This window comes from Dama dama, chromosome 15 (genome assembly GCF_033118175.1).
Source record: "Dama dama isolate Ldn47 chromosome 15, ASM3311817v1, whole genome shotgun sequence".
NCBI lineage: Eukaryota > Metazoa > Chordata > Mammalia > Artiodactyla > Cervidae > Dama > Dama dama.
The window spans coordinates 15,541,360-15,565,232 of record NC_083695.1 but is presented as its reverse complement, the minus strand read 5'-3'; the positions used below and the strand labels follow the sequence as shown (position 1 = coordinate 15,565,232).

Below are 23,873 nucleotides of genomic sequence, written 5' to 3'. Positions count from 1 at the left end.
ACTCTGCTGGTGTGAGGTCCCCCCATGAGAATAGCTGACAATGAGTGAGACACCACCCCCTGGGACGTCCCCGAGGACAAACAGCAGACTTGGCCTAAAGTTGAGGTCGATACACGGATCCCAAAATGTAACTGAACTGGGTAAAAGTCTGAAGTCACCCGCCAGTGTTTAAAGCCAACATTACTCTTGGAAATTAAAAAAGGAAGGCCAGAGTAGAACAATCAGGTGGTTACAAATCAAGTAAAAATAAGTGCGTAGAGACATTTTTCTTCTATTCTTGCTCAAGGACCAAGTTAAATAAGCAGAGAAGAGAGGCAGCTCAGATGAGGACCGGTGGCAGGACTTTATTGGCAGACAGCACAGGGGTGCGGCCACAGTAACCACACACAGTGCATGCAGCGGGGAGGGCTGTGAGGCAGAGACCACCCCCAGGCCGGGAAGGCCATGGCCACAGCACAGGCCCTCAGGCAGGGCCTCACCGTTAGAGTAACATCTGACCCACAGCAACCGCGATATAGCTTTCACCACAAAACACAAGAACATTGTCACAAGCGTTCTGAAAACCAGTCGGCATGCATTTTCAGTCGTGCATTTTCAATTGATGGTATTTTCAATGTGTTGAAGGCAAGGACAATAAAATAAGTTATCAAACTTGCAAACTTCTCTTTAAAGCATGGCTTCAACTTGTTTCCCACCTCGAATGGCTTAGCACTAAAGGCATTTTAAACATGGAAAATGCTCTTACCAGTTAGGGTGTGGAGGGACGTGGGAGAGGGGATCAGGATGGGGGGGCGACTGATGTATACCTGTTGTATCATGCTGATGTATTGCAAAAACCATCACAACATTGTAATTATCCTCCAATTAAAACTAATAAATTAATTATTAAAAAAGAATGTTTTATGGCTCTTGAAATTCCAATAAACATGTGTTTGAAATTGCCATCAATTTTGAAGGAAAAAAAGAAGATTCCAGTCAACAGAAAACCCAGTGCTCTGTCTGACAGTGCCGCCCAGGGGAGCCCAGGGCTTCCCCTGGACCTGCCGTCCACGTCCTCGGGGTGGTGGCCCCTGTCTCCGCATCTCAGGCACTTGGGCTGTGAAATGGGCCTACTTCTGTTCTGTGCCACTGCAAAGGGCTGTTTTGAAGGTTCGATCAGATGTTACATGTGAGAACACTTTTAAAGTGTAAAAAGTGCCATGCCCCTTGAGGTCTCAGTTAAAGACATTTCAAATGACAATATGAAAAATGAGTGTTAAACTAAAAATTCTCCCATAATTTCTCAATAAACTGGTTTTTTTGTTGTTGTTGTTTTTTGTTTTTTTTTAAGGAAGAAAAGAAAAGTGGGCACGAAATCCTATACCTTGATCAGAGACACAGTGAACAACAAAAGCAGCACTTGGGTACTGAATTTCTCCAAGTGCAAAAGTAGACTTCTCACAGGTCAGGTAGGACTAGCATTGGAAAAATCAGCTAAAAACAGGTATAAACAACCTAAATAGAAAAACAAATTTAAAAGCTTCAGGTGAAACCATTTTATCTTAAAATTAGAGTAGGGAAACTACTATTTGCCATTCCTCTACTACTGCTTTGAAAGAGCAGCAGTTCGTTTTTATAGCTCTGGCTTCTGCTTCAACACAAGGACTTGTCAACTGTAACAGAGTGTGTGTTAACAAAATTGAGAGGTTTCACACATTTCACCCCAAGCATTGATGACCCATCCTGCAAGTCTTGGATAGCTAAGTGGGTCTAGGCCTGCAAGCAGACATTTATTGACAATTACGTCCTCAGCTGCCCCTCACAGCCTCATGTACAGGTCAGCGCAGACACAGCATCCTGGACAACTGCTTGCCCACAGGCAAGAGGCCAACTAAGAGTGTACAGATAGTGTTTCCAAGAAATACTGATCCAAATTAAACAGTAAGGCTGTTGACCTAGAATGTAAACAACTGGATAACTATGCACTGAAGCCAACAGTCACAAATGAAGAGGCTGCTCTGGGAGTTATGATTTTAGACAGTTTTGTTAAAAATGTGTCTTGGAGAAGAGTGTTTCAGACTGAAACTTGGATGTCCCAATGCCTACCCAGGTTTGGGAAGTTCTCAGTCATCATTTATTCAAACAAGCTTCCTGCCCTCCCTCCCCCTCTTCTTCTCCTGGGGCTCCACTGATGTGCAGACTGTTTCTTAATGGTGTCTCAGAAGTCCTGTAAGCTTTTCATTTCTCTTCATCCTTCCCCCACCCCCTTCTGTTTGGTTAATTTCAAATGCTCTGTCTTCAAGCTCACCGATTCTTTCTTCTGCTTGATCTAGTCTGTTGTTGAAGCTCTGTATTAAGTTCTTCAGTTCAGTCATTGTACTCTTCAGCTCCAAAATTTGTTTGGTTCTTCTTTATGCTATTAAACTTCTCATTTTGTTCTTGCTTTCATGATTTTGTTAACTGTTTTATCTATGTTCTTCTGTAGCTCTCTGAGCATTTTTAGAACAATTATTTTGAGTTCTTTGTTGGGCAACTCATGTATCCCCATTTCTTTAGGGAGAGTTGCTGGAAGTCTACCATGTTCCTTTGCTGGTCTCATGACTCCCTGATTCTCTGTGATCCCTGAAGTCTTGCATAGGTGTGTATGCAGTTACCTCACCCAAACTTTATGAGCTGACTTTGGTATAAGACCTTCACCTTAGGTGGGGATGTGCTGGAACATGCTGTGACCCAGGCCCAGTGGTACAGGGTGTCAAGTGCAGGCGTATGTCTGGGTGGGAGGGATACTGTGTCATTGACTCAGGTCATGGAAGGTCACAGCATCAACTGTGTGGTTCCTGACAAGCACTGTGGGGGGTCTGCAGTGTCTGCAAGGGCTGGCGGGTTCCCCAGCGGCACCTCCAGGTTCAGCATCTAGGGATCAGGGCAGGAAGCAGTGACGACCAGGAGCTCGAGGCACGCACACATCTGGCTGGGGAGGCCCGCTGATCAGGGCAGGAAGCAGTGACGACCGGGAGCTCGAGGCACACACACATCTGGCTGGGGAGGCCCGCTGATCAGGGCAGGAAGCAGTGACGACCGGGAGCTCGAGGCACACACACATCTGGCTGGGGAGGCCCGCTGCAGGTGCACGTGTAGTGGCAGGGGCTGGCTGTAGACACACACACGGTGGTGGGGAACAGAGCCGGTAGCAAGGGTCTGGGCCAAGTGTGGGCCCGTCAGGCAGGTGGTGTGCTCCCCCAGGGCTGCAGCGTCTTCCCACAGGCATGTACCCAGCAGTGGAAGCTGGCGATGGGGATCAGCCTGGGCGTGTGCAGGTACACGGGTGGAAGGGGCAGGTCACAAGTGTGCATCTAGCAGGGGGGGTCAACCTCAGGGGCCTAGGCTGGTATCTGGCACCGTGTAGCTTCAGAGGTCTGGGTAGGCTGCCAGTCCAGATCCTGGGCTCGGGTGGGGCCGGGGGAGGGTGGGGAGCAGGTAGCAGATGGCTGGGGATTGGAATTCCCATGGGGAAAGCTGCAGAGGCCTGTGGACCAGGGCACTGGGAACCAGAGTTGTTAACAGCTGCATGGCTGACACTCTTCTGTCTCAGCTTTGCTGGTCTCTGAGTGGGATAAACTCAACAGGTCCTTTGTGTGATGCCCCAAAAGGCTGGAGAAGCTGGTCAGGCCCACGCCCTTTCCTGGGGTGGGGAACTCTTCCTAGTCTGGGAGGTTCCTCTTGGGGCTGAGCAGAGCCTGCCTAGGGGATGGGAGACTGCAGACAAAATGAAGCTCTTTTTCCTTCCATTTCTGTGTCATTATTCTCAGGTTTATGTACCACTGAGTTGCTGAATTTTCTTAAGTAGACTCTTGAGCTCTCTCAGAGCTGTTTATCTTTGCAGATAGCTAGTTGTTGGTCTTTGGGCGGGTGGGTGGGGGGATAGCGGCTGGGGCCTCCTACTTCACCATCTCGGTGATGTCAATTGAAAATGAGCTCTAGGAGTTAAGAGGCTCCCTCCCAGGAAGGAAGGGACTGAGTGGGATCATATGACCACTTTTTAGGGGACTTTGTAAAACAGGCACCTTGCAGTGGATAGGCTTGATGTCCATGTACTTTAGAAGGACTTGGGAACAAACCGAACTCTGATCATCTGTTCTTTTCACAAGCACTTCAGTCCCTTCTATGTGCCAGGCCCGGGGCACACAGAAGGCACCCTTTTCAAAGGACATCTCAGCCCAGCAGAGAAGACAAAGACGGTACCCGGATCCCTGTGACCAAGAGCAAAGGAAAGGTCAGGACAGAAACTGGAGCAGTGTGTCTCCAGGCGTCAGGGGTTGGGGCTGGGGACAGCACCCAGCTGCACCTGTCAGGACAGGGGGCTTCAGCCTGAAAGACCTGGACAAACAGCAGCGTGCAGTATAGGTGAGGATAACAAAACACAGTCCATACAAAGGCACAGAGGTGATGAGAAATCAAGGGGCGTTCAGACAAACACGAGTGTCCTATAAAAGCACCATTTTCCCCAGGAAACAGGCACAGCATGAGGGCCTATGACCAATGTTTATGACCACAGAAACCAATATGATGACTTTTCTGATGTTGTAGACTTACCCAGAAATAATCATATCACAAAATTTCCTAACCAGTGTAAAATGATTTGAGGGCTCCCCACCCAACATACAGAAATCAGCATTTTTACTCTCATACAGGGTTAGCTGGCCCATAAATATTTAACGAATCCAATTATTTCTATGGTATTTTGGAATGTGACATTTTCAGAAATTTAGCATTTTTTCTTAAAATTTTCCTTCAAATGCTAGTTTTCCTTTCAAATGAAATTTACACATGACATCAAGAAATCAGAGAAGGGGGCTTTCAGAGCACAGGCTACTTTTCATCCAGTTCCTACAGGTGAAGGACAACACCCATCCTTTAGCGTGAAGGAGCAAGCTGACATTACTGCAGACTCAACCACGTCACACTTGGTTAGCGTTAAGTTCCATAGATGTGTGCATCAAGTCCGGTACATTCCCTCATGGGGACACACTGAGGATCAATTAAGAGGGCCTTGCGTTACGACAGTGGCAGGGGTGATACTGAGAGCGTCCTAACAGCCAGCCCGACAAAGGCTCCCGCGTCTGAGGCTGCACTGGCTGTGGCTGCAGGCTGGCTGCCCCCTCCCTCCTGAAGGTACACTGTCCTCCGGGCTCGGAGACAGAACTTCCAGGACAGTCAGCCACATGCTGGGAAGTCACCTCTAGTAATGCTGGATAAAGGATGTGTATCATGCTTCTTCAGTACATCCAGAAAAACAACTTTATATAATTCCCAGGAAAAAAAACCATAACCATTCTTGACTTGTAATAGTATCTCCTCTGAAGTTCCCAATGGTATGTCAACAAGAAAAAATTTAAAAAATATATTCTTGTTGAGATGTATGCTGAACTATTTTTGGGTGAAATGACAGAGGTTTTGGATGTTTCCAAATACTACCGTGTAAACAAAGTGAGGCAAAAGTAGATAAAGCAAGATTGGCATAATGAATAGACAGTTGTGGAAACTAGCTGATGTAGTGGTTCTATATGCTATTTTCTTCGTACTTGTGTATGTTCAAAAATCCTCAAAATAAAAAAAAGGAAACAACATATATTCTATTTTTAAAGAAAAAAGACTCCCTGATCACATTATTTTCTAGCACTTAGTTTCTACCTTCAGAGGGTGATGGCTGACAGCTTATTTGTTCTTCCTGAACCTGGCAGTTGGCTGCTCTCAAATAAATCCCTCTAAAAATTTCTAAAAACAACTCCTTAAAGAAGTAAACATAATCAGGAAGCAACCAAATGACAACTGGGACAAACCTGGACTGTTTTCAATTGATTAGTAAAATCACTTTATAACTAGGACAAAAAATTATTTAAAATGTACAGGTGTTTTAAAGGCTAACCTTCCCCTCTGGAAAAAAAGCAAAAAAACAGGACAAATTTGACAGAAAATAAAGTACCATCTACCGTGTCACAGTATGAAATGCAAATCATCTAGATGACTAATTTTAGCATTTTCTTCATTCTGAATAATATTGATCTGTTAGGAATCAATGTTCTTAAGATTTCAAGAACTCTTACATAAGTCACAATTATTATGTTTTCAATAAAACCATTACAGTACCCCAATTTGTAATGTTTTCATTTTCACTTAGATGCTGGAACTGTGAAAAAATAAATTAAAATCTCAAGTCTAAATGGAGTGTAGAATCTTCTAGGAAGACTGAGAAAATGCTTTTCTAGAAATGTAAATTAAGGGCATCCTGCAAACTTAACAAATTGTGGGAAATGGACACATTTAATAACATTCACTATTAGATATATTTGGTCTTTATCTCTGGTTCCTGACACAAAGCTCCTAAAAGATTAAGAATTTCCTGAGTTTTAGGGGTCCCTTTTGAGCACAGTTTATGCCAATGAAATGACTTCAGGGTCACCCTAGAGAGGTTCAGGGTCAGCTGGTCACCAGAAAGATCTAAGGAAGTTTAGCTCCACCCACTGACTTCAGAGAAGGGGGTGCTAGAGATTAAGATCTAGAAAAAATCTTAAACAACAAGATATGAGGAGCCTTTTGGTTGATGAACAGGAACACAGCCATGAGCCAGGAGGGTGGGGCACCCCAAACTCCATGGGGACAGAGGCTCTTGTGCTCGGGACCCTTCCTATGTGCCTCCTCGTCTGGTGTTCATAGGTACCTTCTGTAACAAACCAGTCATCTCATGGGCTTCCCCAGTGGCTTAACGGTAAAGAATCCGCCTGCAATGCAGGAGCCATGGGTTTGATCTCTGGGTTGGGAAGATTCCCCTGGAGGAGGGCATGGCAACCCACTCCAGTATTCTTGCCTAAAGAATCCCATGGACAGAGGAGCCTGGTGGGCTACAGTCCATGGGGTGGCAAAGAGTCAGACACGACTGAAGCGACTTAGCATACACCAGAAGCTCATAAGGAAACTGTTTTGAGTTCTGTGAGCTGCTCTAGAAATTAATCAAACCCAAGGAGTGGGTCACAGGTACCTCAGGTTTAGGGCCGGTTGGTGAAAAGCAGAGTTGACACCCTGGACCTGTGACTGGAGTCTAAAATGTGTTGGTTTGGGTGGTGGTAGGTGTTGACTCAGGCTTTAACTTGTGCGATCTGATGCCATTTCCAGGTAGACAATGTCAGAACAGAACCATCTGGTGTCAGAAGAATCAGAGGATTGGCTGGTGGTAGAAAACACTCCAGGGACCAAATACCAAATGTTCTCTCCTCTTCCTTTTTTCCTAGAGGCCTTTATTAAGAACCACCATGGTTTGGTTCTCCAGCAAATTTTATTGGTCAAGGTATGTGGAATTATATGCAATACCTGGGGTTTAAATTAACAGGCTCACTTATAAACCAACATTTATCTTATTTTTAAAAAATTTTGCTTTTGCATAAACTGATGTGGTCAAACAGACATGCTCCTACCCCATGCATAAAGCTGTTCCAAAATGAGCAGCTTGCAAACCCACTGTTAACAAGACACTAAATGAAACATTCTTCCAGTGAGGTCTAAGAAGCAGATCAGTCTGAGAATTTGCTTCATATTCTGACTTTTCAAAATCAAATATTCAAAATATAAAGAAGCAAAATTAAAATATCTAAAACAGTTACTTGATATTTTTATCCAAGTCTCTTCCAGAGTTTGTAGTGCTGCTGTGTTCTATTGGTTAAAACAAAACAACAGAAGCAGTAGGCAGCTTCTGACTTAAAGGTGATCAAATTTACCAGTCTGAGCTAAAAGTCACAGTGGAAGAACACATGTAAGGTGAAGAACGCTACTTAAACCTTTCAGTTTTAAATAGTACTGTATTTTAGCTTTAAAGAAAAGTTCTATTATATATTTTTGCATAAACATTTTAAAATATTAGAACAAGTCTTTGTAATACAATACACATTAACTCATGTGAATTAAAAACATGTCAACTTGATAACTGTTGTAAGGCATGTAAGTATTCAGCAAAAGTGTACAGAAATTTCTTACAGGTGTCCCTTTAATATTAACTTTAGTGGGTGTCCTTAAAATGAATGCAAAACAATAAAAGACTAAAAAGGAGGCAGTGATGCTATAATACTGAAAAAGCACAGTAGCAAAAATGTGTTTTCTAACAGCAAGACCAGATGGATCAGCAAACTGAGACCTGGTAAACAGCCCTGGTTCAGCTATTGCACTGACCAATGCTAAGAGTAGCATCCGTTGCCTAGGAAGTTTGGTGAAAAGTACCAGCATCCTTAGTGCCTGAAACACATCAGGTGCTCAGCTCTACTTCCTGAACTGATCTGATGAAGATGCTTTAAAATCAGAGTGCTAGACAGTATAAAGTTCATGAGAAAATTTCATTTACCGATTTATTTCAGTATGTGAGTAAATTCTGATCTAGTATTTCCAGTGTGGCTCATGTAATACCTTGTGGACTGTGGTAAATGGAATTAACAAGTATTGCATCGGCCATCAATGCCAGAATCTCTGAATATCAGGTCACAAACATAACCAACTGTGCAATATAACCAACATAATGATCAAAGCACACCTCACAATGAACAGATTTTAGTTCAGACAATTAAAAAAAAATAAAGTATTAGACTGCATTTAGTGCAGTGCTCTATCATACATACATCAGATACCATGCTGTGGAGATGCGCTGGACGAGCATATATATAGTACACAGCCAGGATCCAAACCAGAGTGAAAGGGTGAATATGGAACAGAACACTTTTACATACATGTATACATTTAACGGTCTCGTCCTTCGAACTGGATTTATTATACAGTTTGCTGTGCCACATCTACTAGTTTGCATAACATCCCAAATTATTATTATTATTTTTTGCACAAAGATCTACTTCCATATAAAGTAGAAAAAAATGGTGGTTAAAAAAACCTTCTTCAAGCTTCAATAATTGTGTCCCAAATACCACTGTACGAATACCTAAAAAATATTAAGAACGATTTAGAAATATGCATAATTATAAATGTCCAAACATAGCTTAAAGTCACAAAGGGAACCAGTGCATACTTCCAACTTTTATTTAAACTTACTTATGCCTATTAGATAATGTTGACTATACATAAAAAAGAGGAAGCTTTAGAAAGTTAAAAATCTCAATTTGCAAATTTTATAAACGAGCCTTAGCGAGAGGCACATTCGATTAAACTTCAACTAACCCAAGAAAGACTCGTCACTGACATGAAGGCAGAAGAGTCTCTAACCCAAATCATTCCCATCAACTTTCCTTTCTTTCTGAGCAAGAGCATAAGGATTTCCTACAAATTATTTCAAGCAGAATATCTAATTTTTTTTTAATTGGGAAGGTTTACTCTAGCATTTTGTTTCATATTTTCCCCATTTGTCCTATGTCCTTTTCCTTCTTTTTCTGTCTTCTTTCAGATTATTTAATTATGTGTTTATTCCATTTTAATTCCCATGTTGACTTAAATTTGCCAAAACTCTTTGTTGTGTTGTTTCAGTGGTTGCTTTGGGTTTTTTTCTTAAGATTTAATTTTTTTGGTGCAGTTTTAGGTTCCCAATAAAACTGAGGAGGAAAAAATTATATACAGTTCCCAAACACCCCCAACTCTCACACATATACAGCTTCCCCCATTATCAACATCCCCATACATCATACACCCCAACATCAACATATAACATTTGTTATAGTTGATGAACTTACACTGACACATAACAATCACCCAAACCCATAGTTAAACCACAGTTCACTTTTGTAGATTCTATGGGTTTGGACAAATACAAGAAGACATATATTCATCCCTCATCCCCCTCATCCCCAATCTTTTCACTGTCCCCATAGTTTGCCTTTTTCAGAATGTCACACAGTTGTAATCAGGCAGCATGTAGCCCGACTGGCTTCTTTTACTTAGTTATATGCATTGAAGGTTCTTCTTTCATTTAGTTATATGCATTATAAGTCTTTTCATGGCTTGATAGCTCATTCCTTTCCAGTGCTGAATGATATTCCATGGTCTGGATGGACCATAGTTAACCCATTTGCCTTTGGAAGTACATCCCGTTTGTTTGCAAGTTTTGGCCATTGTGAACAATGCTGCTATAAACATCCGTGTGTGGGCATTTGTGTGGACATAAGTTTTCAACTACTTTGTGTACATACCAAGCAGTGAGAATGCTGGATTATATAGTAAGAGTATGCTTAGTTTTATAAGAAAATGTCAAACTGTCTTCCAAAGTAGCTGCACCATTTTGTACTCTTACCAGCAATGAACGAGAATTTCTATTGCTCTGCATCCTCACCAGCATTTGCTGCTGTCACTGTCTTAGATTCTGGCCATTCTAATAGGCTTGTAGTGACAGCTCATTTATGAAGTATTTTTTCCTGTATTTACTGCCATCTGGATACCTTCCTTGGCAAGGTATCTGTTAAGGTCTTTGGTCTATTTTTAAATTGGGTTTGTTTTCTTTCTTACTGTTGAGTTTTAAGAATTCTTTGTATAATTACAGTAACAGTTATCAGATATATCTCTTGTAAACATTTTCTCCTGGTGTGTAGCTTGTCTAATTCTGTTGACACTGTCTTTTGTAGAGCAGACGTTTTTCCTTTTCATGAAGTTCAGCTTACCAATTATTTCTTTCATGGGTTGTGTCTTTAGTGTTGTATCTAAAAAATCATCAACATACTCAAGGACATCTACATTTTCTCTTATTTTGTGTTCTAAGAGTTTTAAGATTTTGCATTTTACATTTAGATCTATGATTCATTTTGAGCTAATTTTTGTAAAGGGTATAAGGTCTGATGTCTAGATTCATTTTCTGCCTATGGGCGGCCAATTGTTTTAGCTCCATTTGCTGAAAAGACTATTTCTGCGTCACTGTACTGCCTTTGCTCCTCTGTCAAACATCAGTGCGTGGGTCTATTTCTGGGCTCTCTCTTCTGTCCCATTGATCTCTTATTTCACCAACACCATACTGTCTTGACTAATACGATAGCTTTACAGTACTTTGAGGTTGGGTAGTGAAAGTCCTTCATTTTTGTTCTTCTCCCTCAATACGGTGTTGGCTATTAGGGGTCTTTTGTCTTTTCTCCACATGAACTTTAGAATCAGTTTGGTTCTCCTCATATAGATGTTGTTAAGAGTTCTGCTTAAGTATTTCCTTTTTGGGGAAACTAACGTAAATGGTATTGTGTTTTTCATTTCAAATTGGACTTGTTCATTGCTGGCATACAGAAAAGTGATGGACTTTTGTATATTAACCTCATATCTTGCAACTGTGCTATTAATATACAATCACTTATATGGGAGTTTGTGGATCCTTTTGGATTTTCTACCTAATCATGTCATCTGCCAACAAAGTTAGTTAATTTCTTCCTTCCCAATCTGTATACCTTTTATTTCCTTTTCTTATTGCATCAGCTAGGACTTTGGTTTGATGTTGAAAAGGACTGCTGAGGGCACAATCTTGCCTTGTGTCTGATATTGATAAGAAAGCTTCAACTTTCTCACCATTAGGTCTAATTTTAGCAGTAGGTTTTGGTAGACTTTACTAAGTTGAGGTGATTCCCCACTATTCCTAGTTTACTGAGAGTTCTCATCGCAAAAGGATATGGGAACTTGTCAACTGATTTTTCTACAGCTTTTGATGAAATCATGTGATTTTTGTTCCCTGTTGATGTGATGATTACATTAATTGATTTTGGAATGTTGAACCAGCCTTGTATATCTGGGATAAATCCCACTTGGAAGTATGTAATTCTTTTTATACATTGTTGGGTTCAATCTACTATTTTGTTGAGAATTTCTGTATCTATGTTTACAGGAGATAATAGTTTGTAGTTTTCTTGTAACATCTCTGTCTGGCTTTGGGATTAAGATAACATTGGCCTCACAGAATGAGTTAGGAAGTGGTCTGTCTGCTTCTGTTCTGTGAATGAGACTGCAGAGACCTGGTATGATCTCTTCTTTAAATGTTTGGTAGAATTCACCAGTGGAGCCACGTGGGTCTGGTACTTTCTGTTTTGGAAGGTTACTAGTTATTGGTTCAAGTTCTTTAAAACAGATATAGGCCTTATTCAGATTATCTGTTTCTTCTTGTGTGAGTTTTGGCAAACAGAATTGGTTTATTTCATCTACGTTATCAAATTTGTGGGCACAGAGTTGCTCACAGTGTTCCTTTATTATCCTTTAAATGTCCATACAATCTGCAGCGATGTCCCTGCTTTCATTTCTGATATTAGTAGTTTATATTGGTTTCTTTCTTTTTTTTTTTTTTGGCCTGGCTAGAGTCATTGACTTTACTGTATTTTTTTCAAAGAACCAACTTTGGTTTCACTAATTTTTTTCTGTTGATTTCCTGATCTAATTTTTATTTCTTTTCTTCTTTCTACTTTGGATTTAATGTGTTCTTCTTTTTCTAGTTTTTTATGGAGGACACATATGATTATATTTAGATCTTTCTTCTTTTCTAATACAATGCTACAAATTTTACTCTAAGTACTATTTGTGTTGAATCTCCCCCAAATTTTGATAAGTTGTGTTTTTTTCATCTAGTTCAAAATACTATTAAATTTCTCTTGAGACTTTCTCTTTGACCCACTTATTTAGAAGTATGCTGCATAATGCTCACATTTCTGGATTTCCCAGTTATCATCCCACTGCAGATTTCTAGTTTTACTCCACTGTGCTCTGAGAGAAGACACGGATGCCTTCTGTTCTTTTAAATGTGTTGTATGGCCTAGGATGTGGTCTGTTTTGACGAGCGCTCCATGTGAGCTGGAGAAGAATGTGTATTCCACGGCTGAGAATAAACTTTTAATTATACAATCACCTCTCCTTTTCACAATGCAGCTCCAAAAAGCAACAACCTCCACTGCGAAGCCCGTGTGGGCTCTGGGTGGGAAAGAGAGGGCAGGTGTGAGGGCGACAGGACTGCCGCAACGTGGGCACCTACCTGTGCGCCGAGCTGCTTCAGCAGCCACACTCCTGTGCGCTCGGGGCCTGCGCACGGCGGGGGGACCGCAGCTGTCTCAAGGCCGCATCTCCGTACTGGATACCCGAGCCCATTCTTTCTGGGTCCAGCTCACCTGAGGATCAAGCGAGTCTTTAGAAAAAGTTTTTGTGTTTCTGTGATCCTCAAAATATATGAAGTGAAAACAGCAAAGTGCAGAACACTGTGTATATAAAACATTATTTTGAATAAAGAGGAAAAATACACACATATTTGCTTGCATGGGCATAAAAATATCTTTGGATGGGTACATAAAAAACTGGTAATGGTGGCTGACTTCAAGAAAGAGCTCAAGATGCTAGGGGATAGGAGATGGGGGAAGTAGAGGGTGACTTTTACTGTATCCTCTTTACTTGAATCTGGAATTATGTGAATATATAATGTATACAAAAAGCATTGAAATGAAACCACGAAGATACCATTCTTCACTATGAGACTGGTAAAGACACAAACATGATAATACACCCTGTGGACATGGCTTTAATGAAATAAACACCTTCATTCATACTAGTGGGATAATAAACTGCTTCAAGCCTGAAAGGGGGAATGTGACAGCCTCTACATAAATTCCAAATGCCTATGTTCTTTGACCCAACAACTCCATTTCTGGGAATTTATCTTACATATACACTCATACACATGTGAAATGATATACAAAAGGCTATTTACTGCAACATTGTTTGTGACATCTGGCAACAACTCAAATGTCCAAAGCAGACTGGTTAGATAAATTATGGTAATATACAAAATTGAATATTATACATACACACTATGCATGTATATATATATATTAGCATAAGGTGTATGTGGAAGTCTCTAATACTGATTTGTAATGACTGGTAGTAAGTGCAGAATGTATAGTATACTAACCTTTCTGTATAAAGTGGTAGAGAAAATAAAGGTTTTTGAACCATATGAATATACTGCCTATTTAGAAGATTACAATGAAAAAGTACTGCTGAAGAATTCTAACACATCTGTATATTTTTTCACTTGATGTAATTATGATTTTGATGATTTTAGGCGAAAAAGATCTTGAAAGCTTTATGTGTGTTAACTTATATGCACTGTCTTCATGGGTGGATACCAAAGGGGGGAAGGTAATCTAAATAAGTTGAGCCTGATTGTACTCAACACAATGCCAATTTTAATGCTAACTACCTAGGCTATAGACTCTTAAAAAAAATAACAGTACTGTACCAAGTTGAGTAACTATTTTGTTGCTGTTTTCAGACCAAAAGCCCACAGAGGGATGGAGCACCCCTCTATCTGCTGAGACCAGAGGTCTGGGCCCTGACACTCTCCCACCACCTTCCCTGCCGCACCCTCTGTCAGTCCCCCTCTCACCTTCTCTCCCTTACCTTTCCTCTCTCTTCTCCCTCAGCATTTACAGGTGCTAAGACTTCTTCCATTCCTGAAACCTCTCATGTTAAATTAGCCCTCGGCCTCCTCCTCCAGGGAGGCGCTCTGCTTCCTCATCTCCTCTGTGCTCAATTGCTCCATCTCCTCCCTGCATCATTCTGCTGGTAACAAAGACCGGTGACTTCCTCTTGCCCACCCCACTGGATACTTTTCAGCTCAAGTCTGAGCTTACAAGACTTTTCTCCCATGTATTTGATAAGGAACAGCCTTTTGGCTGAACATGGGCAGAAGTGCCACTCGTGTTCCTGGGTATCTTCCTGCATCTCTGGCCTTTCCCCTCCTCCTCTCTTTCATTCTTCGTCTCCAAGGCTTTGTTCTGGGCCACTGCTCTTCCCACTCTGCACTGCTCTCTGGAGGATCACATTCCCTCCACAGCTGCACCTGGTCCTATAGACCGACAGCTCCCAAGTGGGCACCGCCAGCTGGATTCTTCCCACAGGTCCCTGGACGGCGCCCTGAGCCTGCTCCAGTGATGCCACCCAGGGAGCATTTCAAAGCACAACCACCCTGATTCCCTGACGGGCTTCTCCTGCTGAGTCTCTCAGCTGTGACATGGAGCTCCCTGTGGCTCCTCCTCTCTTCTGACCCCTGCTCTCCCAACACCCCACAAAGTCAAAAGGCCCTGCCCTGCTGCATCTGAGCCAGGATGCCACTGCCAATGTGTTTCTTAGATTCATCTATGTCCCTTCATCTCTGCTTCCACATCCTTGTTACAGCTTTCATCAGGCATCTTTCCTTGAATCACTCAAACATGCGTGGTTGGTATCCTGGCCATCAGCCCTGGGCTCCCTTTGGTCCATCTCTGATGTGACCACCTGCACACACCATGAGTCTCCAGGTACAGCCTGACCACATCACTCTCTGCCTCCCCGCTCACAAGGCTTCCCAGCCCTACAGCAGTGGTCCTCTATCTTGGACGAACATGAGAGTCACATGGGACAGCTTTTAAAATGATGATGCTGAGGCTTTAATTCAGCATCTCCAGAGGTGGGGCCTAGAATTCAAATGTGTATGTATCCCTGGCGACTCTTGCGTCCAGCCAAGGTGGAGACCCAGTCACCCACGGAGTGAAGTCCAGAGCCTGGTTGACGATCACTGGCCTGGCTGCTGCCGCTCCTCATCTCCTCTCCTGCAGTCCCCACTGTGGTCTTTATCTCCAGTAACTGCAGCTCCCCCCAGTCTTCACCCGTGCTGCCCTCTGATGGCCTACCCTCCTTCCCACCCCATGGCCCATCCTCCTCCTCACACTGAGAGCCTGAGCCCAGTCAGCGTCTCTTCCTAGAAGCCCTTCCGGCTATCACCTCCTCAGCAAGAGGGCTCCCCTTCCTTCTGTGGCCCCGAGATCTGGTGGCTTCTCCGTCACTGTACTCACCACACCCTGTTATAATTATCTTTTCACTGTTTCCCATGAAAGACAGTTTCTTGAGGGCAAGGGTTGGGATCAATTTATTTTTGTATCCCAGCACCTGACAAAGGCATTCAGTTAAATGAATCAATTAAAAATGTAATGTCCAAAGAAAACAAACAAACAAAAAAAACAAACAAACAAAAAAATGTAATGTCCACATGTGATTTTGGTGATATTTAAATAAAAATTAACTCTAATAAACGACAACTACATATTATTTTGTCAGCTGCCTATAGTAGGGTTGTTTTAAGCTTATTTTTACTGAAGCAACAAGTAGAACAATAATGAGACCAGTTACTACTGTGACATGCTCAGTTAGCTTCAGAAATAAATTCTCCACGATGCCCGATTTACAACCAGCAACATTAGGCGAGGTGCCCATAGCTCATTTCCTGTCACATAGCTGCTTCCCTGCCACCACAGAGCTGAAGAAGTCCCTGTGAAGGAGGCCTGGGCTTCCACCCCCACTGCAGACAAGACCTTCAAACCCGTAAGAGGCCACTGCAGGTAGGCAGGTGAGAGAGGAAACTCCATGACCAAATCACTCCTGGAAATACTGCAAAGTGACACGATCAAGCTAGAGAGGAAAACGTGCTCCAGGAAAGTTTATTAACGGAAAGCTCTCACCTGACTCAATTTTGTTGAGTATTTTCCTCGCACACTGTACAAAGGCCTCTTCCACGTTCTCCCCTGTTAGCGCACTTGTCTCCAGAAACATCAGCTCTAAAACCAGCATCAAACAAAACAGGAAGCCATACTTAGAAGATAATCACAATTATTCAACTCATAACCACCTGCTTAGTATACTATTCTCTTAGAATAGCAGACAAAAGAGAATTTTGTCCTTAAAACCAGGTATTTCTGCAAATATAAAATCAATAATTGTCAATACATACATATTTTTTAAGTCTTAAAAGAACTCTAACTCTTTCTGAAAAGTAACTAGCAGTGTGTGCCAGCACTTACATGTGCTGAAGAAGAACCTAAGCAAGCAGGATGCTGGCAGGGAAGCAGGCTGGCTGAAGGCACCCAGCTGCTGACCTAGGACAAAGCAGCAGCTTCCTTTCCGTCGCCACAGCACAGCCTGCAAGTGCTGGCGTCGGGGGCCACAAGCGATGTGGTCCCTGACAGCGAGAGAGCGTACACGAGCGAGCTCTCTGCTTTCCACCAGGCGGTCACTCACCCAGGGGAAGGCTGCTCTCCTTGCTTTTGTGAGCAAACCACCACCTCTCCAGACACCTGTTTCCTTTTTAGTAAAAATGAGGTGCATGTAAATGATAGAGAAATTCCTTTTGAGCATTAACATTCTAAGCTTACATACTTCTAAACAGCTTCTTTACAAACTCATAACGGCTTATGTTGTTATTGCATGCTTATTTTCTTAGCAGAAAACCTGTTTGTGAGAGTGTAAGTTGTCAGTCCTAGACTCCTGTTGAAAGTTGCTATTAGCATATTTTATTTCCTGACTGGTTCTAAAAATTAAAGTTATTTTAAAATGTCTGAATTCTCGTCACTCTGCTGTCCATAAGGAATCATTCATTTTATGTGTCATACTTATGTATTCTACATAAAAATTCAGCAAGTTTCAAAGGCATCTTTAGCCAAATGACTTAAATTTAATGTAAGCAAAATAAAGCCAGTAAGTCCAGTATCTCATCTACTGCTTCACCTTATATTTAGATCTAATATTTCACCAAATTAACTTCAAATTACATTTTAAAAATGATAACATCGTCTGATTAGGGCCTTTAAAAATTGTTATAATTTTCACTTCAAACCAAGAGCTGTGATATTAAAGATCCTAAACTGAAACACCATCACAGAATGAAAGAGATTAGCTTTTATCATCATTGGAACCTCTGCAGGCACAATGCAATAGGCTAAAAGTATGCTAAATGTCTAAATGTATAATAAAAAAACAATAGGAGGTTCCACACTCCCCAAATACAGCTTCATCTTAAACCTCCAGTATCTGTGACAGGTGAAAGGCCACTTGCCATTTTCCTGAGCAAATCGGGAGGCCTCCAGGAAAGTGACTTCCCGATCAGTGTCCAAGTCCTTCTTGTTCCCGCAGAGGATGATGACAATGTTCTGGCTCGCGAGCATTCGGGCATCTGTTAACCAATTAGTAAGCGCATTGTAGGTTTCTCGGCTGCGTAATATAAGATTGTGAGAACAGTACATGTATTTTATAAAGCTAGCAACTCTTTCCAGTCACTCACACCACTCACACCGCCTCTACACACAGGGCAGTGCCCACGACCTTCGAAGCACTCAGGACCTGGGCGCCCCAAGGGCACACCACATGCTAAGGGTGTGTTCCACCTTGTTTCCAGGGAGATGCCCCAGCGAGTCGGACAGCTTGCCACCTGCTGCTTCCCCAAGCAGCGTGCAGTATGCGCTGGGGTCTTGGTCCATGCAACATGCGAGCAAGACCTAAGGCTAACTGCTGTCACTCGACAAATCCGTGCAACATGATGGTCCTCTGTTTCACAGGAATTTATCACACTGATTCTCTGTGACGCCCTCTTATCATCTCCCATTTACACGAGAAACCTGAGGCCCAGAGAGACTAGTTAAGTTGTCCAAAGTCACACACGCAGAGCCAGGACGTGACCAGGTCTGTCTGCCTCCAGGACTGTGTTCAGCTCTTATTTATCTAAGGACAAAATCCTTGTATATTCTAAGGACCGACCAAGGAACTGAATTTTTAATTGAATTTAATTGTGACACCAAGGTGCCAGCTCCATGCAGGACCGTGCACTCAGATCCTTACGCTGGGCCAAGAGCTTTATAGGAACCAATTTAACCGCCCAACAGCCTCACAAGTACTGTGTGGTCATCATGACTCAGTGGGACAAACACGGAAACTAAAGTCCAGAGGGCTCACACTGCCTGGCGACAGGAGTCAGGATGTGGACCCAGGCCATCCCAGCGTACGGCCTGTGCTTGATGGAGGACAATTACTAACAATTTACCACGTGCCAAGCTTCAAGCTGCGGACCTTAAGGAAACACAATGACACTGGAGATGCTTTATCTATCTGAAACTTGGGAACACATTTCACAGGGTAAAGGGGTGAAAGGGGCTGCTCTGAAAACCTGCAAGACCCTCAGGGAAAGGGCGGGGGGTCTTGCTGAGTCCCACCTCTGCTGTCCGCTGCCGCACCGGCCGCCTATGGGGAGGTGCGGACCCCGGGGAGCACAGGCTGAGTAGGGGTGTTATTACCTGGTGATGTCGTAGACAAGCAGTGCTCCCGCTGCACCTCTGTAGTAGCTTCTCGTCACAGACCTGGAAGAGTTACAGGCTTTTACTTTCACTGGAGCAGAGCCCTTGCTCATGAGCAGCAGCCTCCCACGCAAAACACCCATTTTCTGCCTTGACAACTGCAATACAGTGACAGATACCGCTCTAAAGAGAAATGATACAAAGACATTTGAAAGCAGACTCGAAGGGCTGCTGTGTCCAAAACAGTGTCACAGTAGTTATGAGGGGGCGGGGCCGCGAGGCTGGGGATGAGTGTGACCCTCTATGGAGTGGGGGAGGCCCTGCAGGACTGAGGGGACCTTTGAGAACATGTAGGGGAAAGACAGAAGGAGGCAGCAAGGCTACAGCACACGAGGCCCTCAGTGGCTCCTCTGCTCGCCTGGGGTCCACGTCTTCCAGGACGCGGGCCATCGCACGCCCTGCCCCAGGCCCGGCGGTGCAGCTCCTGCTCCCTCCCTCCTGGGGGCACACCAGTCTGAACCGAGTGTCCACCCAGGCATGTCACATCCATTCTCACAACCTCCGGGAGTTTTCCTTCAGTAAACACTTGCCTGGATCATGACTCTTTCCCTGTTCATGAGATTTTCCCAGGGGCAGAATAAAATGTGCTTTTGGCACCTCCCGTCTTGAACAAGCATGGTGCAGGCAGCAGGGTGCTCCTGCTACTCTTCCAAAGGGGGTTCTTTTGCACCCACACTTCTCCTGGCTGCTTCAGCAGTGCCTCTTCCTCCTCCTCCTCCACGACACAGCCCGTCTGGGCCACGCAGCTGCACGGACAGATGACCCAGTGCCACCTGCCCTCCCCCTCTGCCTGGACCCCCTGCCCCCCCCTCTGCGCTACAGCCCACTCCAGTTGCATCACTGGAGACACTCTGATTTCCCTCTCATACTTAATGGAGAGTCTAGCTGAGCGTACAATTTTAGGTTGGAAAAAAATTTTCATGTTGAGTTTTGAAGTCAAGGTTGTAATTATCTTCCAGCTTTCAACTGCTGCTGCTGGACAGCCCAGTGCAATGGTCATACTGATCCTTGAGACGTGCCTGCTTTTCCTTCTTAGCATCTCCGGTATCTCCATCCCACCCCTGGCGTTCTGAGATTTCACATGGTAGACCCTGGCCTCATCTGTGTTTGGTGTAAGATAGAATTTTATAGACTCTCATTGCCTTCAGTGGAAAATGTTCAACTGTTGCTTTTGTTGTTTCCTCTCCTCCTCTGCCTTCAGGAAGGCATCACTGGTCAGGTCTTGGCCTTACTGGACTAACTCTGGATGATTCTCCATGCTCTCTTCTCTTTCTCACCTCGAGTTTACTGTTTAACTTTCTGCAAGAGTATTACTCTATTTAATACATTATTATAATTTATCTTTTTACATTTTAACTTTGTTTTTATTTCCTTGATGCAACCTTTGCTCTTACCTGTGAGGATACAGTAGTTTTTAGTTTTTGTCTCTTCCCTGAGAGTTCTTACTTATTTTGGGCTCTTTCTTTTGGAAACTTTCTTCACTTGTCTGGCAAGCCACAGATCATTTATATTGATCATTTATATTCAGAACTAGGAATACCAAAGTGTAAAAGATGCTCTTTACGTGTGGGGCTGGGGGCTCTACTGTGAGATGGCTGGACAGAGATTGGGCTATTTCATTGGGGAAACCAAAATGTTAGTACCTTTAAGCCTTTTCCTTGCAGCTATTTTTCTGTGGAGAAGAATCGTTTCCTCTGCCTGAGAAATACACACCTGGCTGCCAGTAACTGAGAGGAGGTGGGGGAAGAGATAAGGGTCAGCAGTTTTCAATTAACTTCCACCTTTCCAGTCCTGGCCTCACTTACCCCTGCCCTCTAATGGGCCCCTGCTGCTGCTGCTGCTGCTAAGTCACTGCAGTCGTGTCCGACTCTGTGCGACCCCATCCCCGGGATTCTCCAGGCAACAACACTGGAGTGGGTTGCCATTTGCTTCTCCAATGCATGAAAGGGAAAAGTGAAAGTAAAGTCGCTCAGTCGTGTCCGACTCTTAGCAACCCCATGGACTGTAGCCTACCAGGCTCCTCCGTCCATGGGATTTTCCAGGCAAGAGTACTGGAGTGGGGTGCCATTGCCTTCTCCGAATGGGCCCCTACTTTTAGTTTTTTCAGGAATCTCCATACTGTTCTCCTTAGTGTTTGCACCAACTTACATTCCCGCCAGCAGCGTAGGAGGGTTCCTTCCTTTCCACATCCTCTTCAGCATTTACTGTTTGTAGATTTTTTGTGATGGCCATTCTGACAAGCGTGAGGTAATATCTCATTGTAATTTTGATTTGCATTTCTCTAATAATTAGCAATGCTGAACATTTTTTCACGTGCCTGTTGGCCATCTGTATGTCTTCTTTGGAGAAATGCCTATTTAGGTTTTCTCCCCATTTTTTTGATCGGGTTTTTTTTTATATTGAACTATATGAGTTTGTGTATTTTGGAATTTAGTAATCCCTTGTCAGTCATATCATCTGCAAGTATTTTCTCCCATTCTGTAGGTTGTCTTTTTGCTTTGTTTATGGTTCACTTTGCTGTGCAAAAGCTTTTAAGTTTAATTAGGTCCCATTTTTATTTTTTAGGTCCCATGCTTTTATTTCCATTAAAAATGCTGTGACTTATGTCAGAGAGTGTTCTACCTCTGTTTTCCTGTAGAAGTTTTATAGTATCTGGTCTCACATTTAGGTCTTTAATCCATTTTGAGTTTATTTTTGTGTACAGTGTTAGAGAATGTTCTAATTTCTTCTTTTACATGTAGCTGTCCCCTTTTCCCAGCACCACTTATTGACAAGACTGTCTTTTCTCCATTGTATATTCTTGCCATCTTTGTGGAAGATTAATTGTGAGGATTTATTTCTGGGTTCTCTGTTCTGTTCTATTGATCCATATGTCTGTTTTGGTGCAATACCACGCTGCTTTGATTACTGTAGCTTTGTATTCTTGCCTGAAGTCTAGTTATGATACTTTTTGAAGCAAACAATTATTAAGCATTTAAAATACTATACCTGACTTTAAGTGAAATGCTTGCACTGGGATTGAGTTTTATTTAACTGAATTTTGAAACTATGAATATCTTTTGTTTGACTTTGTATATCGACTCAAAAAACACAACCAGAATATTAATTTACTTCCCTGCTTTAGCAGTTATTGTTTGTTGTTTAGGGTTTAAGTTGTGTCTGACTCTTTTGTTACCCCATGGACTGCAGCCTGCCAGGCTCCTTTGTCTATGGAATTTTCCAGGCAAGAATACTGCAGTGGGTGCCATTTCCTCCTCCAGGGATCTTCCCGACCCAGGGATCGAACCCACGCCTCCTGCACTGGCAGGTGGACTGTTGACCACCGAGCCCACTTCAGTAGTTATGGAATATCAAACACGGAACTTATCTGCAGTGATCTGGTGGTTATTATTCCAAATGTTGATTATGACTTGAGTGTAATGAAAGTGCTAAGGAGAGAATATTTTGTGGACTATTTAATGTAAAGCAAAACCAACTCCCAAAGAGATTTTAAAAAATTCCTTATGTGCAATGCTACACCCTCCTAATGTGCCACTAGGTCTCAAAGAATAAATTATCCTCCAAATTAGAAAATGTTCATTTGGAAGTGATTCTAAGGCAGGAGTCCCTAACCCCCAGGGCACATAGCAGGAGATAATTGGGCCAGCCAGGGAAGTTGCATCTGCCACTCCCCATCACTTCCCATTGCTCACATTACCACCTAAACCATACCCCCTCCTCGTCTGTGGAAAAACTGTCTTCTGTGAAACCAGTCCCTGGTGCCAGAAAGGTTGGGGACCACTGTTCTAACGTATTCTTCCATAAATCAACGCTGAGTGGGACCACTGTTCTAACGTATTCTTCCATAAATCAATGCTGAGTGGGACCACTGTTCTAACATATTCTTCCATAAATCAACGCTGAGTGGGACCACTGTTCTAACGTATTCTTCCATAAATCAATGCTGAGTGGGACCACTGTTCTAACATATTCTTCCATAAATCAACGCTGAGTGGGACCACTGTTCTAACGTATTCTTCCATAAATCAATGCTGAGTGGGACCACTGTTCTAACATATTCTTCCATAAATCAACGCTGAGTGGGACCACTGTTCTAACGTATTCTTCCATAAATCAATGCTGAGTGGAGAAAAACAGAGTTTTAGCTTGTCTTAACACTTTCACAGGTGACGTTTCTAAAACCTGTGGTGGGGAGGAGGGGATTATATACATTAACAGACTATAATCGATTATTTCAAACCAAACTTTCAAATATTATTATTAAGTTAGAGAAAAAGCTACCTGAATCGTTCTTGGCCTGCTGTGTCCCATATCTGTAACTTTACGTATTTACCACCAACATTTATTATCTTTGAACCAAATTCCACTCCTATTGTATGATTTGAGTCATCTTTGACTGCAAAAGAAAAAGAAATTTTATTTTAGGACATTAAGGTAACAAGCTTATAAATTTAAACAAGTAACATTCAAATCAAGAGTTAAGTCAATGGAGAATGTAATTTACTTATGCCATTCATTTCTCCAAAAGTAAAATGATAAAAAGTGCTCACTGCTTTAAACAGAATACATACAGTTTCTGTTCTCAAAGAGCCAATCAAGTTTTTTCCCCAAACCCCTAAACAAGCCATATACTTTAAAGCCAACGCTTTAAATGCGTGGTGACCCTGCCACGTGAGGCCATATCCACCTGACCACTGCTAAGGTTCTCAAGAATGATAACTGCACAAAATACTGGGCACCATCTTGAGAGGCTTACTG

At 42.8% G+C, this 23,873-nt stretch overlaps 1 protein-coding gene across 2 annotated transcripts in view; it reads right to left on the bottom strand.

The window, feature by feature from the left end:
- Positions 1 to 319: 319 nt before the first annotated feature.
- The window catches only part of RAB4A (RAB4A, member RAS oncogene family), a 49,786-nt gene continuing 26,232 nt past the window's right edge, over positions 320 to 23,873 (bottom strand). The window contains exons 3-8 of one of the 2 annotated variants that reach the window (XM_061161521.1): positions 23,397 to 23,511; positions 19,056 to 19,118; positions 17,825 to 17,979; positions 16,455 to 16,550; positions 12,941 to 13,073; positions 320 to 4,229 (exon numbers count right to left, since the gene is read on the bottom strand). In XM_061161521.1, coding sequence (XP_061017504.1) covers positions 12,958 to 13,073; positions 16,455 to 16,550; positions 17,825 to 17,979; positions 19,056 to 19,118; positions 23,397 to 23,511 — 545 coding nt within the window. In that variant the 3' untranslated portion in view covers positions 320 to 4,229; positions 12,941 to 12,957. Of the gene's footprint in view, positions 4,230 to 7,809; positions 8,951 to 12,940; positions 13,074 to 16,454; positions 16,551 to 17,824; positions 17,980 to 19,055; positions 19,119 to 23,396; positions 23,512 to 23,873 lie in introns of those variants that run through there. The other variant, XM_061161520.1, reaches the window with a different exon arrangement.